Below are 17,484 nucleotides of genomic sequence, written 5' to 3'. Positions count from 1 at the left end.
CCTTTATTCCTCCCTCTCTTTGGCCACGTAGAGATGGATATAGTGAGACAGTGGTTAAAGCTACTGTCCTAGGCAGCCAGGATTCTGATCCAGAGAAATAAATTCAAACTTTGCCATGGCACATAAGAAAAGCAACTTTTTCCAAATATTTAAATAGAATTGGAATTTATAAACTAAAAGTCAATTTTAGTAACATAATTGTCAGATTGTTAGAAAAACCTATCTGGCTCATTGATGTCCTTCAGGGAAGGAAATAGAACCATAGAACACTACAGCACAGAAAGCAGGCCATTTGGCCCTTCTAGTCTGTGCCGAAACTTTATTCTGCTAGTCCCTTTGACCTGCACCCAGTCCATAATCCTCCAGACCTCTGCCATCCTTGGATGGCACATCTGGTCCATATGTTACTCACCAATGTGGCCAGCTCTTAACTGTCTCCTCAATTCAGAGGTAATCAGGGATGGACAATAGATCCTAGCACTACAAGCCACACCTTTACCCATGACTGAATAAATTTAAATAAAAGATATTTTGAACTTTTCAAAGCAAGAACTGACAGATGGCAGGAGCTAAGTTATCCAGGAGGAAATGCATCGAATCTGGATGCAGCCTAAAAGGCTCTCTCTTACTCCATAGTTTATTTTCTGCTCTTACTTGGAAGTTAGGGAGAAAAGAAAAGATGTCTGGAATCTACTTGAACTCAGTTTTTGAAAGAAGAGGTAGAAGCAAAGTCATATTAAGTGTTAAAAAAATTTAAATAATAAACTTTGCATTTTTAGCATAGGAATCAACAGTAAGCAATTCAATATAAATGCACTTTCTAAAGAAGAGTAAAGTTCACTTCTCACCTCTTTGCCTTCCTTAAATGATTTGTTTGCCTCATGTGCTGCGGCAGCAGCCTGTGCACTCTTCAGCTGATTCAACTTGCTGTCAGGATTCCGTAACCTTGTGACCATCCTGGTTGGGATAGATGAGCCTTTACCAGTTTCAGAAGAATCACCATTTTCGCCATTTGTTTTATCACTTCCAAGTTCTGCTGATTCTACAGCAAATATTCAATTCAGAATTGTCAATGGTAGTGCATTCCAGATTCACAGAACAGTCCTAGATATACTATCATTTACCACTCACACGCATCCAACATTGCCAGCCATGTCATCTATTTGATACGTTTTAAATCAGAGTTCAATCAAAATAAATTTTCTTCAAATGAATTTTTCAGAATTTGCAAAGCCTCTCAATGACTCAAGAGTATGTGGAATCTTGTTGAACAGTAAAGGCAGTATCAATTTCTGCCACTGGAGTTTGTTTTCTTGAAACATTTTGATCAAGGGGCATTGACTTGGGGAAGGGTGTTGAATTTGTTTCTGATCCTCGATCAACTAACCACAGGTACAAAATGCAGTCTGCATAAAAACATCTTTAAATATCTAAAAAACCACTTTGCTTTAAAGATATTAGTTTTCTTGAAACCTTTGACTTAAATCTCCCATCACTCTTGAGATGAATTTAGTAATTAGGCTGGTGTCAAATGGTTGATCTAAAGTATTATATGTATAAAATCACACCATATAATACTGACATGAAAAGATAGATAAGAAAACTAATGCAAATAGAGTAGAATAATCAAAGGTGACACATACTGCTTCTTAAAACAGAAGGGAAAACAAATTACAAAAATAATTCTACATTAGATACAATCTCTGAAGTTGTCCATATGGTCAAACAGGTGGAGAAATTCCCAGTAATCAAATCTCAGCATTTCCCCCCCACCCCCCCATGTGGCTCAGCTGCTCTTTTAAATACAATATGAATGACAAGGTCTTTCTTCTGCAGGAGTGGGATAGAGAAACAGCTATAGTTTATTTGCACAATAGGAATATTAAAACAAATAATGCCTTCAGATGAAAAAAGGTTTTAACTGTAGAGTTTTAACATCAGTGACATACCGAAGGGAATTAGAGAAATTGCAGAAAACAAAATGTTAACTTTCAACACATAGGATTTCACTTTTGATCTTTTTGAAAATATTTCCAATCTTACTGAAGTGAGGTGCAAGCCATCCAAAATTTGATACTCTTCCCCCTTTTAAGTTAGGTCAAAAGCAAATAAAAAAATTGCTGCAAGATACTATTTCCATATGTGTGTGGATCCTAATCAGAAAAGTACTGAAAGAGCTGGCAGGGAAGACAAGAAAGGAAGAAAAAATACTTGTGGGTAAGGTTTGAAGCAAGGGGTTAAGCAAATTTCTTCAAATTTCAAATTCACCGAATTTCTCAGTGACTGTACTGAGGTGGTTTAGGCTGTCCAGTTAATTGCCTCCTGTTTGGCCAAGTTTTTAAATAGAGTTTGTTAAAACATATCCAAGGTACTTAAGAGGACTTGCTCAGAAGTATCCAAAAGGAAGGGAATCTTTTATGAAATACTTTTAACAGCAGAGTGCCAGTGCATTAAAGCACTTGGTCAAAGAGGGAGTGATGCAGGTTTATGTTTAAAATTTCCAATATATGTTAAAAAAAAGACCAAAGAGAGAAGTAAACTGAGGAGGACAAGTAGCAAGGGAAAAAAAAGCACATTTTTGATAATGATTTAGGAGAGAGATTATTGTGATCCTATCTGTCAGGCCCAGCTTATCATATTAGTATTTTTAATGTACTTATAGGAAGGTAACTGCATTTTAAATGCAGCAACAGGGGAGTATAATTGGCTGTGAGTATCTGGTAACACCACCTTCCTCTAACATTGCCATCCCTGCACACGTGAAGGTACTTGCCTCTTGGTTAAAACAACATTTAGTAGATTGGCATTATGTACTTTGTGGCATGCCACACTGGACTTCCCATTCACCCATAAAATATCATTCCATCATTAATCTTCTGGCTAATCTTCTTGAATCCAAGGAGACTTGGTAGACTGGATTCAAAATTGGCTTGGCCATAGAAGACAGAGGGTAGCAGTGGAGGGATGTATTTTGACCAGAGGTCTATGACCAGTGGTGTTCCGCAAGAATCAACGCTGGGACCTCTGTTGTTTGTGATACATACAAATGATTTGGATGAAAATGTAGGCGGACTGATTAGCAAGTTTGTGGACAACACATAAATTGGTGGGGTTGTGGAGAACGAGGAAGGTTGTCAAAAGGATTCAGCAGGATATAGACCAGTTAGAAATATGGACAGAAAAATGGCAGATGGAGTTTAATATTAGTTGTTGCACTTTGGGAGGTCAAATGTAGGAGGAAAGTACACAGTAAAAGGCAAGGGATCCTGGGGTGAAAGTCCTTAGTTCCATAGTCCATAGGGTGGTAAAGGTGTACGGCATACTTGCCTGCACCGGTCAAAGAGTACAGTAATAAAATTGGTAAGTCATTTTGTAGTTGTATAAAACTTTGGTTAGGTTACATATGGAGTATCGTGTGCAGTTCTGATCACTGCATTACAGAAAGGATGAGGAGGCTTGAGAGGGTGCAGAAGAGGTTCACCAGGATGTTGACTGGATTAGAAAGTATTAGCCAGAGGAGAGGCTGCGTTCTCAGTAGATTCAGAGGCTAAGGAGCAACCTGATAAAGTATATAAAATTATGAGAGGCATAGATATAGGGTAGATGGTCAGAGTCTTTTTGCCAGAGTGGTACTGCCTAATACTAGAGGACACAGCTTCAAGGTGAGGGGGGAAAGTTTAAAGGAAATTTATGGGGTAAGCGTGTTTTGTTTTTACACAGAGTGGTAGGTGCCTGGAACTCACTGCCAAGTGAAGTGATGGAGACAGATATGACGGCAATGTTTAAGAGGTATTTAGACACAGGAACAGGTAAGGAGTGGAGGTATATAGACCAGGTGCAGGCAGATGTGCAGTTTAAATGGCATCATGGTCAGGCAGACATTGTGGGCCAAAGGGCCTATTCTTGTGTTGTACAGTTCCATGTTCTACTAATTTTTGGAGAGTTGACTTATCTGAACTCCATCATCATCTACATTTGGTAACTAGGGAAAGTAATTAGATGGACAGAAGTTTGAAAGGGTCAAAATTTAATTAGTATAAAAAATAAACAAAGCAATTTTATGGAGTAGAATTGGCATGTAAAACCCTCACCAGTGCTGATGCTTGATCTATGCTTTCAAAATATCCTTGTACACCTTACGTTTGCAAAACGCCATTTATGAAGGAAATAAAAGTCACCTGGATCTTCCTGACCATTGCCTGGAGACTGGGAGGACCCCTCCATATTCTCCAAATCGTCAGATATCTTGTAACTAGCATCTTGAGTGGATGTCTCAATGGACAAATCCATATTGCTGTTACTATCATCAGCAGACAACGAAGGTGGAAGAGTTTTCATGGCAGTGATGGTAGTGTCAGTAGAATTTTCACCATTATCTTCTAAGGAAGTGGGGGAAAAAATAAAGTTAATAACTTTGACATCAAAATCATGAACATCCCCCTTCCATTTCTAAAAAGTGTCTTGAAACCATAACAGTCACTTAAGTGGACACTGACTGTGCAGTTATGAACTTTGCTGAAAGGAACTTGGAACAAAATTGATCAAACTGATTTTGCATGTTCTCATAAGTTCTTACCTGAAAATAACACAGCACTTAACTCCTTAAATTCAATAGTACTAAAGACAACAATTTGAATGCTTATTCCCACCAAAGAAAAATGTATAAATAAAGACAACTTCTCTCTCTGATACACCATTATAGGGACCTGCAGAGATCAGGAATCAAATTTAGACCTTTTTAATTATGAAGACATAATCTAAAGGGATAGAGCAGTCATTTTATGATTGAATGAAATGAACTGTGAAGTGCATAAACAGTGAAATCAACAGTGAACAAAGAAAACAAGAGAAAAAAGGAATGTGAGATACAGATGTCATGTAGCAATTTTAAAATGCTTTATGTAGTTAGAGACAACAACCTGCTTTGATGGCAGGTTTAGCAATAAAATGTTATACTTTAATGAGCAACTAACTTTTAATATTCTCATTTTTGTAAACATATCTAACATGAGTGTTAAGGAACAAGGTAGGCAAATGGATTTGAACCAAAAGCCACCTTTTAAATTGAAGAGCAGGCTCGAAAGACTGTTAGATCAACTCTTCAGATTTCTAATATTAATAGTGGTTTCTAAAATACATCTTCATGTTATGTTCTTGCAACACAAGCAAGTAATAAAGTTTCAAATAACAAGCAATTTTAACCAAGAGGCGTGAAACATTGATATTAATTCCCCAACATACTGTCGAATAGTTGAAAGTGAGTTGAGCTCATGATTTAATCATTTTATTTCAGATGTGGATGACTTGAGGTGGTGGTGAGCCCCTTCTTGAAATGACACATTGTTTCTGGCATCTATAATGCTACTAAGTAAGGATTTCTAGGATTTAAACTCAGGAATGATGAAGGAATAGCAATATATTCCAAGTTGAGATGCTGTGAAACTTGCAGGGGAATCTGCACCAGGTGGTGCTTCCATTCACCTGCCCCCTTTGTCTTTCTTGAAAAGGTTGTGGATTTATGAAGTGCTGAAAGAATAGCCAAGGGAAGTAATGACAATGCATTTCCTTGCAGCACAGATTGCTGCCACATTATACCAGTGGTAAAGTAAATTAATATTTAGAGTGACAGATGGGGCATCAATCAAGTGTGTTCTTTTATTCTACATGCTGTTGATCTTCTTCAGTTTTGTTGGAGCTACTCTCATCCAGGGAAGTGGAGAACATTTCATCACAATCATGGGTTGTGCCTTGTAGGTGGTGAAATGTTTTGGGTATCAGGAGAAAATTGGGGCATTAGGAGCCTCTCACGTAGCTGCAGTATTTGTGTGACTTGTCCAGCTGAGCTCAAGGCGATGGTAATCTCCAGAATGTTGATAGTAGGGATATTATACCTCCCCATTCATAACACTCTTCATATAACCTCCACAAGGAGAGGGGTACCAATTAGAAATCACATAATTGGCTATTTATGAAATAATCTCAAAATTTTCCTAATTCCCCTTTTGGCCTTAAGGCCAATGCACAGAGCCCCAACAACTGAAAATTTATTAAGTTCGACATCTGGTATCATTCTGCTGATTCTACAATGTAGAGAGCACTCAAAACTACATATACTATTGTCATGATGACCCAACCATTGCTTTGCATAAATTTACCATGACCCACTGGTCATGCTCTTAATGCAATTTTTAAAAATAAACTTAAGTAGACAAATGTCCAGGAAATTTGCATTCCTGTTGGTTACACACGATAAGCTGAGCATCCAAACAACGTGTACGCCCAGATGTTTGTTGTGGGCTGGGTTACTTGTTGTTAGAGATGACCCCCGCGTTACAGTGGGTGGGGCTGCATTCCTAGAAAACAGTCCGAATCACAATTTTCCATAACACAAAGCCGTGTCACCTGCACGTGTCAAGAAACTCAAGTTGAAAAATTAATAAATTTTTGTATTTATTTATTTACTATCTTTCCACATAAATTCCCTGACAGTGAATTTTATTCCGCATCTCAAATTTTTGGGTAGTGGTTTAGGAATTCTGTAAGGGTGAATTTCCATTACCCAATCGGCTGCAACACAGTAAACTAGATCGGCTGCAACACGGTAAACTAGATAGAGACAAAGCATACGACACAGAAAATGGTCTCCATATTCTGCATGCTCTTCACCTTAATGTCACGTAACATTTATCATGTACAATTTATATGCCAATTCTGTAACACCTGCATTCCCAAGCCCCTTTTCCTTATTGGTAGGCTCTTTCAACAGCCTGCATTTACATTAGCCGAATTGGTACATATGCATGCAATCAAGTACTTGATAGTCCCTCACATGTCCAGGCTTCTTATAATGAGTTATTTACAACTTTTGAGAAAATTTCTCCCCCATGCTCAAATCATCTTTTACATATATTGTGCTTTTTGGTTATGTGTAAAAAATAAGGTTGGCCAATATCCATTGCCTCCTTGAGTTTAAGCCTCAAGTTACATAAATGTCTACTAGGTTACAAAAAACACAATGATGTTTATGAGAATAGAAAAAGCAAACAACTTGTCGGTGAAACGATAAATTGCTGTTCAGCGCACAGCCACATTGGGTGACAGCAGGAACAAACTCAATATTGTTTGAGAGCAGAGAAAATATGAACATAAAAGCTACAATCAACATACAGCTCAATCACAAGAGAAAATAAAAGCTCATAAGATGTGCTATATTTTACGATTTGACTTCAAAATGTTAGCAGCTTCAGTGAATTGTCATTTGCTTTATTATTTTGCTGATGGATATGTTGACAGACAGAAAAGCAGCCTGCCATACAAAGAAAGAATACCAAAAACAGAAGACTTATGAATGATTTCTATGATGAAGGTAGTTTGGTCACTTCGAATGAGTCTAGATCAGAATTACTCTCCCCAGTCAAAAGGTTTGAGTAACCTCATGTACCTGTTCTGTCCAAGGGGAGCTGTACTGAGTCGACTGCCAATTTCTTCTCCTCTGTTTGCTTCTCAGCTTCAGGATTTGCCAGCTCACTCTCTGCAGTATCCTTCGATGGGGAAGCCTTATTTTCCTCTGCAGAAGGACTCTGGCCGTTGCCATCATTCTTCAATGTCTCTGAACTTCCCGAGCTATGGTTATCTCCACTAGATGTGGGGTCTATAGCAAAATGTAGAACACAAGCACTACCTTTTGAATACATCCCTGTCTGTAACTATTAGGAAATGCCTGACTTCTCACAAATTGAGATTAGAACTAGGAAAACTCATTTCACATTGCATAATGAAGAAAAAAAAATCTGAGGTATTCATAAACATTACCTACTTCAGTAAAGCCAAAAGTGCTCCTCAAACCATAGGAACAGCATACAATAATCGCTTCCAAAGTGATCTGCTTTTAATCTTGACCAACACTGGTAATATTTCACAAATTCATACTCAACAGTCATTCAAAAATATACGAACTACAGTTGTTTTGAATTTCACTTTCTATTCAAAGAATGCTCCATGAAATGTCATCTGGCTTATTAGGCCTCTTTCAAAACAGATTAAATGTCATTCTTTCTGGCTGTTACATTAAAAGCAATCCACTAAATTTCTTTCACCAACATCGTTAAATCCACCAACAGGTTTGGTAAATGGAATATTAAATGTGATTCCCAAAAGGAAAGGAAGAACAAAATCAATAACTGTATTGTTATCTTCTCCCTCTTCTCTACAAGTTTATGTAGTGAAAGTACACCCACCTCTTCAAAACTGTATGGACAACATTGTTTCTATATGATTTTAAGTACAACCGGGTTAAAATGCCTGCAAGCGAGTTGGATCTGACAGCTTTAACATATTACCATATTCTCATTACACAGTTGTTCAATGAAAGTGACTCACTGGTGAAGAAAGCTTTTTACCCTCTGTGTATAGGCAGCAACTGATTAAAACATCAATTTAAAGTTCAGTGGTTCGGCTGGGATTTGAACTTTACATAAATGGGATTTTGCATCTAGTTCCACCAATTTTGAACAAGCAACTGCAAACTTGATAAAGATTCTTTTGAATCTTGTTCCATTTGTGTATGTATAATCCAGAACTAATTTCAGTACAACACAGTAGTTCTAATGAAAGGATATCAACCTGAAATATTAACTGCTTCTCTCTCCACAGATGCTGCCTGATCTGTTGAGTACGTCCAGCACTTTGCACTTTTATTTTGGTATAGTGGCTTTCATGTCTGGTTTCAACTATTAAAGACCCAGAAGACATTTGAATCCTCAAACTAATTTAAAGACTAACAGAAACAAACTGTCTAAATTCCATGGAATCAATTAAAACAAAAATCGCAGTAACTCTAGCCGATAAGTAACCTGGTACGACTTTACGGGGTAAACATCAGTTACCTTCTGTGCCTTTTTCCTGAACATTTTCTTCAGTCTCTTTCCTATCCTTGTCCTTCTCTTCAGTTTGCTCTTCTGATGCTTCATTGCTTTTCTCAATCTCCATCTGGGCATTATCCCCACTCTCTCGCCTGGCTTTCTCTGCTTGTTCTGCTGCTTTTCGCTTAACTTCCTCCAACTCTGCTTCTTCTTTTGCTTTCTGCCGCTCCAAAATTTCCTCTGAGGAAAAGAATGGAGATTCCTTTTAGTACTAGGGATAGACTAGCTGTGCTATTTCAACTTGTATTACAAAGCAGAAAGAGTGCATTTCCAAATCACTATCCAAAACATTAAAATCCTTCTTTGTTGCAGTTGACAATAGTTCAACGAGCTGATATCAGTATGAAATCTGTGTCCCCCAGCACTCATAGCAAAAAAAAAGGGCTTTAAAGAATACTAACTTGTGTTCAGCGTTGGAGGGAAGGATTGGTGGAGAGTTGCATGGTGGGGATCAGAACAGCTAAATACTTAGGAATTCGGTAGACAACATCATAGTTTTTTTTAAGTCAGCACCAATTCAACTTCTCAGGAAGCAGAGAATAAGTCTTCAAAGACAGCTTACAACACAAATTAGTTTGATGTTTCAATTACTCTCTCAAAAAGACCATATTAATTCTACAAAAAGAGTTACTGATTAAAATGACTGAAATGGAAAGTACAAGCAATCATAGCAAGTCTATTTGCTGTAGATCAAATCATTTCAGTAAAAGTCAGACCAAATGGAACAGCAAATGCAATTGTAAACCAGCACAGTTTTAGAAACATTTGCCCTTTCAGGGGTACCTTGCATTCTGTGTTGCCAAACTTTCCTACATACAAGAGAAGACAAAAGATGCAAGGGAATAGTTTACATGAAAACTGCATTCAACGTCAGAAGCAGCCACCATACCAGATGTATATTCAGAAGGATCTACATTAAAGGTAATATGAACTTAAGGTGATAAAAACAATAGGCCCAATTGCCATGCAGCAAAGGAAAGAAATGGGAAAAGCTAATAATAAACATGTACCAAAATATGTTTGGCAACAGAAATTTACTGTGCACAAGGATTGCTAAAACAAATGTCCCACTCTTACTAACAAAAAGGGAAAGGATTAACGCAGGAAATTATGGGCCAATTTATATAACCTAGGGGCAAAGAGGCTGCAGACGAGTCTGCAGATTACCTGCTGAGTTCTTTCAGCGTCCTGTTTTTGTTATATAACCTAGGTCCAGATTTCATACTATGAGGGAAGTGCTTGAATATTCATTAAGGTACTTAAAAGCAAGAGATGCTGAAATGTTTGGTGTTAAGTGGATTAAGCCTTGATATGTGAAGTACAAATTTTTCAAGTTAAAACATCCTATGAACAGATTGGCAGCCATGGAACAGAAAGCAAAGAATAAAGTAAATTAACATTTTTCAGATTGGCAAGACCCTAAAGTATAACATATTAGCCTAGATTTTTGTCTACCATCTGGTTATGGATCTAAATGGAATAATGTACTTATTTATTACTAAATTAAGAGGTAATGACCAACTGCAGAGAAGAACACAGAAGGTTTCGCATTAGACAGCTTAGCAGAGCAAGAAGTGATGCAAATACTCAAGGTACAATGAAGGCCATACACATAAACTGAAAGGCATTAAACAAACTTTTAGCAGAGATGAGGCACATGAAGTGGAGCTGATAGCATGAATGAAGAACATTCTTAGGAAACCTGAAAAGAACAAAGTTTCAAACTGTGAAGATGACCTAATGTACAGTGAGGAGGAGCCATAAAGAGTCATTTAGGTAGGGAAAAATAAATCCTTGGAGCCAGAACAACTGTAAGTTCAACTGGTACCCACACCTGTTGATGCTCCAGGCCAAGTAGAGTAAAGAGCAGCTGAAGCCTATTATTGAAGTATCCAATTATGACATGCATGTTGACAGAAACAACAGGTTAGGTAGATTATTTGTAATATAGCAATTAATATTTGAATCTCATATAATTTCTTAAATTTCTGAAAAAAAACAGCAAAACATACGTAACCAAAACATACAAATTGAAGAGAGAGAGCAGAACACCAAAGACAAAATAATCAGGATTTTGAAAAACACGTCTTCAACAAACCAACCAAATTATTCCTACTTACTCTTATAAACTAAAACCATAACATTTACCACCCATAGGAAGCTACCTTTTTGAACTATTGCATAATGATACAATTGAATGACTTACTACATGCTTTCAGAAGACAGTTAAGAGTCAACCACATTTGCTTTGGGTCTGGAGTCAAAGATAGGCCAGACCAAACAAGGGTGACAGATTTAGTCAGTGTACAACATCAGTGAATGAGATGGTATTTTATGATGATTCAATATTTTTGTGATCATCATTTAAAAAAAGAAAATTCCAAATTGTTTAATAAATTGAAGGTGCATAGTAGGAATTGGACAAGCACCTTTGGATTGTTAGTCCAAGCTTCTGAAATATGAACCACTGTGCCACCACCATATCTGGAACGAGCACCGTCCCGGAATGTTCAACAATACATGCATTGTTCCAGCTCTATGCAAATCTGACAGCAGGGAAAAAAGTAATGTAATTCAGCTTTTCTACTTTTTTTTTTGACTGTGGCCTGTAAAAATTAATCCTCAGTCTGCTAACTTAGCTGATCTAATCCAGACTGGTTTAAATTCAATAACTGGCTGCATCATTGCTTCAGAGAGAGAACAATAACCAAAGACAAAAGAGACTGCAGATGCTGAAATCTAGAACAAAAAACAGAATGCTGGAAGAACTCAGCTGATCAAGCAGCATTTCTGGAGGCAAAAGGTGCAAGTCGACATTTCAGGTCGAGACCTTGCATCAGGATTGAGGAAAGAGGAATGATCACCAGTATGTTAGCTGTACGAAGGGAGGGGATGAAATAGAGGCTGGTAGGTGATAGGTGAAACCAGGTGGGGAGGGGATAATGGATAGATGGAACCAAATGGGCAGAGAAGTGAACAAGGGGAGAAGAAAACTAGGTGGATGGGTATGTGTGCATGAGAGGTGAACACTGGGGGTGTGGATTAACTGAAATTGGAAAATTCAATGTTCATATCATTGGGCTATAAGCTAAGTGGAATACAAGATGTTGTTTTCCAGTTTGTGTTTGGCCTCTCCATAGCAATGCAGAAAGCCAAAGACAGACGTGGTGTGGTGGTGGGAAGGAGAGTTAAAATGAATGCAACTGGAAGCTCAGGATGGGCATTACAAAACGGTTGCTTGGTTTTGCCAATGTGGAGGAGGCTACATCACAAATCACCACATGCAATAGACCAGGATGGAAGCGGTGCAGTTGAACCTCTGCCTCATCTGGAAGGGCTGTTTCGGTCCCTAGATGGTGGTGAGGGAGGAGGTGAAAGGATAGGTGTTACATCTCCTGATGTTGCAGAGGAGGCAGGGAAAGGTGGGTAGGGAGGTATGAGGAGACCAGGGAGTCATGAAGAGGGTGGTCCCTGTGAAAAGGAGAAAGTGGGGGGAAGAGGGGAAGGTGCAACTGGTTGTGGAATCCTGTTGGTGCAGGCAGAAATGGCGAAGTACGATGTGTTGGATGTGGAGGCCTGTGAAGTGAAAGGTGAGGACCAAGGGAACTCTACTGCTATTCTGTCTGGGGAAAAGAGGAGGTGGGGGTTTCAGAGTAGAGATGCAAGAAATAGAGGAAATGCATGAGAGGCCTGGCTCCATCAACTAAGGCAGAGTGGAATACACATTTCTGGAAGGAGGAGAATATTTCAGAAGCCCTATAAGAGTAGAAGGCCTCATCTTGAGATCAGATGTGCTGTAGACAGAGAAAATAACAAAAATGATGTTAATGTGCCTACTATTGCTTGATCAACTACAGCCAAGGGGAAAACATGTTTCCATCCTTTTTTCAATTTCTTAATCCCTCAGTCGAGATTTCCACAACATTCAGCCTACCAGGACCCTCAGGATCATGTATTTCAATTAAGTCACCCTTTGTTCTTCTTAAGTCCAGCAGATGTCAGCCCAGTCTCATAACTCAACCTGTCTATTCCAGGTATGAGGAAACCTTCTTTGAACTGCTGATAACACATTACAATCCTTACTTAAATAAGGAGACCTGGACACACTACTCTAAGTGAGGTCCCACCAAATCCCTTTACAAAAGGCATTTCCAGAAAGCATTCAGTGAAGTACCACATCAAAGATTATGGCAGAAAGTAAAAGGTGATGGTGTAGGAATTCACACATTGGCACAGATAGAAGATTGATTAGCTAACAGGAAAAGTAGTAGGTATAAATGGATCTTTCTCTGGTTGGCAAGAGAGTGTGCTAGGGATCCATGCTAGGTCCTCAAAGTTATTTATACAATTTATATAAACAACTTGGATGAAGTCTTTAAAAGGTATGATTGCTAAATTGGCTGATATCATGAAGATAGGCAGGAAGGTAAGTTATGAAAAGGACATGAGGATATTGATAAGTCAAGTACATGCACAAAGATTTGGCGAATGGAGCATAATGTGAGAAAATGTGAAATTGTCCACTATGAAAGGAAAAGTAAAAAAAAGCATATTATCTAAATGGTGAGAGATTGCAGAGTTCTGAGATTCAGAGACATCTGGGTATCACACCACATGACTCACAAAAGCCTAATAAGTAGGTACAGCAAGTAATTAGGAAAACTAACAATGTTATTGTCTAATGTGAGTGGAAAAGAATAGAAAGGTAAGGTTATGCTTCAGTTATAAAAAGTAGTGGTGAGACAGTGTCAGGAGTACTGTGCACAGTATTGATCTCCTTAATTAAAAAGATCTAATTGCACTGGAAGCAGTTCAAAGGTTTACTAGACTGAAAGCAAGAATGAGTGGGTTATACTATGAGAAAAGTTGGACAGGTTAGCCTTGCATTTTCTGGAGTTTAGAACGGTGACAGAGAATTGACATGAAACAGACAAGATCTTAAACGGTCTTGATAGGGTGATGTGGAGAGAAATGTTTTCTCTTGTGCAAGAATCTAGAACTACAAAGCTGAGCAACTCAAAAGGAACCACCCACATAAGGTAGAGAAAAGGCACATTTTTATTTCTCAGAGGGTCTTAGAGTCTTTGGAACTCTCTTCCTCAAAGGGTGGTGGAGGCAGAGTTTTTGAATATATGTTTAAAATAGAGTCATACAGAGAGAATATTACAGGGGGCAAGCGGAAATGTGAGCTGAGGTTACAATCAGACCATCATCTTATTAAAATACAAGACAGCCTCAAGGGGGCATGGGACCTACTCTTAATTCATACGACTTGCACTCCAGAACTAGTTACACCATTAGTGAAGCTATTCTAGTAAAGTGACGACACCTGCAATTAGCATATTCTGCCTGGAGGTCGGTTACTAGTGGTGTTCCGTAGGGATCTGTTCTGAGACCCCTGCTCTTTGTGATTTTTATATACAACTTGGATGAGGAAGTGGGGGGTGGGTTAGTAAGTTTGCAGATGACACGAAGGTTAGAGGTGTTGTGGGTAGTGTAGAAGGTTGTCCTATATTACAACAGGATATAGACAGGATGCAGAGTTGGGCAGAGAAGTGGCAGATGGAGTTCAATCTGTGTGAAGAAAAGTGTGAAGTGATACATTTTGAAAAATGAACTTGAAGGTAAAGTACAAGGTTAATGACAGGATTCTTAGCAGTGCAGAGGAACAGAGGGATCTTGGGGTCCAAGTCCATAGATTCCTGATTACCCGATTTATACTGTACCACTACTGTTGGGGGTCAACTCAACTCACAGAAAGCTTTCTGCTCTTTGCTGTTTCTTATTTCCACCCAAACCGATTCTACCGAGATGAAATCTTCTCTCTACTGAATCAGAATCAGGTTTATTATCAATGAACTATGTCATGAAATTTGTTGTTTCGCAGCAGCAGTACAATGCAAAACATAAATATTACTCTAAGTTACAAAAGTAAATAAGTAGTGCAAAAGAGGGTTAACGAGGTGGTGTTCATGGGTTCATGGACCGTTCAGAAATCTGACGGCGGGGGGTGGGGGGTAGGGAAAAGCTGTTCCTGAAACATTGAGTGTGGGTCTTCAGGCTCCTGTACCTCCTCCCCGATGGTAGTAACACGAAGAGGGCATGTCCCAGATGGCGAGGGTCCTTAATGATGGATGGCTCCTTCCTGAAGCACTGGCTCTTGAAGATGTCCTCAATGGCGGGGAGGGGTGTGCCCGTGATGGAGCTGGCCAAGTCTACAACCCTCTGCAGCCTCTTCTAATCCCGCTTGTATTTCTTTCTTTCATCTAACCCAGTCTCTTTTTGTATTTTGCCTATCTCATTTATCCTAAAATATTTAATTTGCAACCTTGGCCACTGTGCAACCATGTCTGTTTAATGCTTATTGGAACATACCCATATACTTTTCTCTAAGCCAGAGGTTTTCAACCTGTGGTCCACAGACCCCAGGGGGTCCACGAGCAAGCCAAGAAAAAAATGGAAAAGTGACCTGTTACAAAGACGTAGCTTACTTGCTTGCTCCAGGTTTCCACTATTCAGAAAATTGGCTATATCTATTCTATCTGTTATAGGAGACAATCTTAGAGACTTAGACGGTGTTCCCTTCTGGTAAGCTGCCGCTTAATATTCGATTTGTGTAGTCAGAGTAGTCAGTAGTGTTCACTACTCACTACTATTCTGTTGTGCACTGCAGTGTTAGCGAGACTAAGTGACATTGTTGGTGTGCCTTAATAATATTGCTTACTTACCGTGCATTTACTCCACAGTGACGTCACTGTTAACGAAAAGTGTGCAAGCATGTAAATTTTAGATTAGTTTTTGATAATTTTGTTTATCAGTAATAGTAATTAAACTGTCCAGCGTGTATTGCTGAGTATGGAGAAATTTCTGAAGAGAAAAGCTGACCAGAAACAGGAAGATTCTGATGACGAAGGGGATCAGGGTGACCGAAAGAGAAAACAACGCAAGTACGATCCAGAATACATTTCATATGGCTTCATCACAGTGGGGACAAATGCGGACCAACCTCTCCATGTTGTGTGTTTGCAAACACTGTCCAACGATGCAATGAAACCAGCGAAATTGAAGCGCCATTGAACAACAGTCCATTCAGATATTGCCAGTAAGCCAAAGGAATATTTTGAGCGGCAAAAGGAGCTGTACCTCAAGCAGAAAGGCAAAATGACAGCCTGCGCCACTGTAAATGAGAAGGCTCTTCGCGCATCATATTTGGTAGCATTACGAATAGCACGTTCCAGAAAGTCTCACACAATTGAAGAAGAGCTTATACTGGCTGCAGCAGTAGATATGTGTGAAGTTGTACTGGGAAAAGAATCCAGTCAAAAACTGAAAGCCATTCCACTGTCTGATAACACAGTAAGCAGAAGAATTGGCGATATGGCAGAAGATATACAGAGCCAGCTGATAGCACGTTTTCAGCAAGCCAGATTTGCAATTCAGCTTGATGAAAGTACTGATGTTGCCAGTGCTGCACAGTTGTTCATTTATGTTTGATATTGCTGGGAAGGAGAGGCTTTGGAAGACTTTTTGTTTTGCAAGGTGCTCCCAGGGCGTACAACCGGTGAAGAACTTTTCTGTGTGCTTGACACTTTTTTTTGTACAATCGGCATTGGCGTGGACACAGTGTATTGGAGTATGCACGGATGGTGCTGCCGCAACGCCGGGACAGAAGTCGGGTCTAGTCGCACGAGTGAAAGAAGTAGCTCCACATGTAGCAGCAACCCACTGTATGATTCACTGTGAGGCTTTGGCTGCAAAGGATATGGATGAAAATCGTGCGGATGTGTTTTCCACGTGCATTAAAATAGTTAACTTTATCAAAGCCAGGCCGCTCAATCACTGTTTGTTTGAAAACATATGCCGTGAAATGGAAGCCGAGCATAAGCATTTGTTGCTACATGCAGAAGTCAGATGGCTGTCACGAGGCCGCGTTGTGCAGCGTATATATGAATTGTGAGATGAACTGCTCATTTTTCTAAATCAGCATAATGGATCATTGGCACAGTTCTTGACAGATGAGACGTAGGTTGCCAGATTAGCTTATCTTGCAGATATTTTCAACATTTTGAACAGCTTAAATCTATCATTGCAAGGACCTGGCTCAAACGTTCTGAAAACGCATGACAAAATCAATGCCTTCCAGAAAAAACTCCGTATCTGGAAGGGAAGATGCCAGCAACGCATCTATGATAGATTTCAGTTGCTGGCTGACTTTCTGACAGTGAACGAGACTAAGACAGAGGCCATTGTAAACACCGTTTTGAACCATATTCAACAGCTGTCACATTATTTCCATGAGAATTTCGGCAACGATGACACGAGCATGTTTGATTGGATTTGAAATCCGTTTGAGTGCATGCTTACTGATTTAACTGGACGTCAACAAGAAGAATTGGCTGAACTCATCTGACAGGACTTTGCGCTTGCAGTTCAACCGAATGTCACCGTTGTCGTTCTGGATAGCATGTCCCCAGGAGTATCTACTGCTGTCAGGCAAAGCTGTCAATGTTCCATTACCATTTGCAACCACTTACTTGTGCGAAATAGCATTTTGTGCGATCAC

At 39.2% G+C, this 17,484-nt stretch overlaps 1 protein-coding gene across 9 annotated transcripts in view; it reads right to left on the bottom strand.

Moving 5' to 3' along the window:
- bptf (bromodomain PHD finger transcription factor) overlaps positions 1 to 17,484 on the bottom strand; it is a 148,583-nt gene that overhangs the window by 63,570 nt on the left and 67,529 nt on the right. For 7 of the 9 annotated variants that reach the window (XM_052032810.1, XM_052032812.1, XM_052032811.1 and 4 more), the window contains exons 4-7: positions 8,886 to 9,101; positions 7,442 to 7,651; positions 4,179 to 4,379; positions 849 to 1,042 (exon numbers count right to left, since the gene is read on the bottom strand). In XM_052032810.1, coding sequence (XP_051888770.1) covers positions 849 to 1,042; positions 4,179 to 4,379; positions 7,442 to 7,651; positions 8,886 to 9,101 — 821 coding nt within the window. The remainder of the gene's footprint in view (positions 1 to 848; positions 1,043 to 4,178; positions 4,380 to 7,441; positions 7,652 to 8,885; positions 9,102 to 17,484) is intronic. The other 2 variants (XM_052032816.1, XM_052032817.1) reach the window with 2 other exon arrangements.

The sequence above is a fragment of the Pristis pectinata genome, chromosome 18, assembly GCF_009764475.1.
Source record: "Pristis pectinata isolate sPriPec2 chromosome 18, sPriPec2.1.pri, whole genome shotgun sequence".
NCBI classification, from domain to species: domain Eukaryota; kingdom Metazoa; phylum Chordata; class Chondrichthyes; order Rhinopristiformes; family Pristidae; genus Pristis; species Pristis pectinata.
The sequence above is the reverse complement of the archived record's forward strand: the minus strand, read 5'-3'. Positions and strand labels throughout refer to the sequence as shown.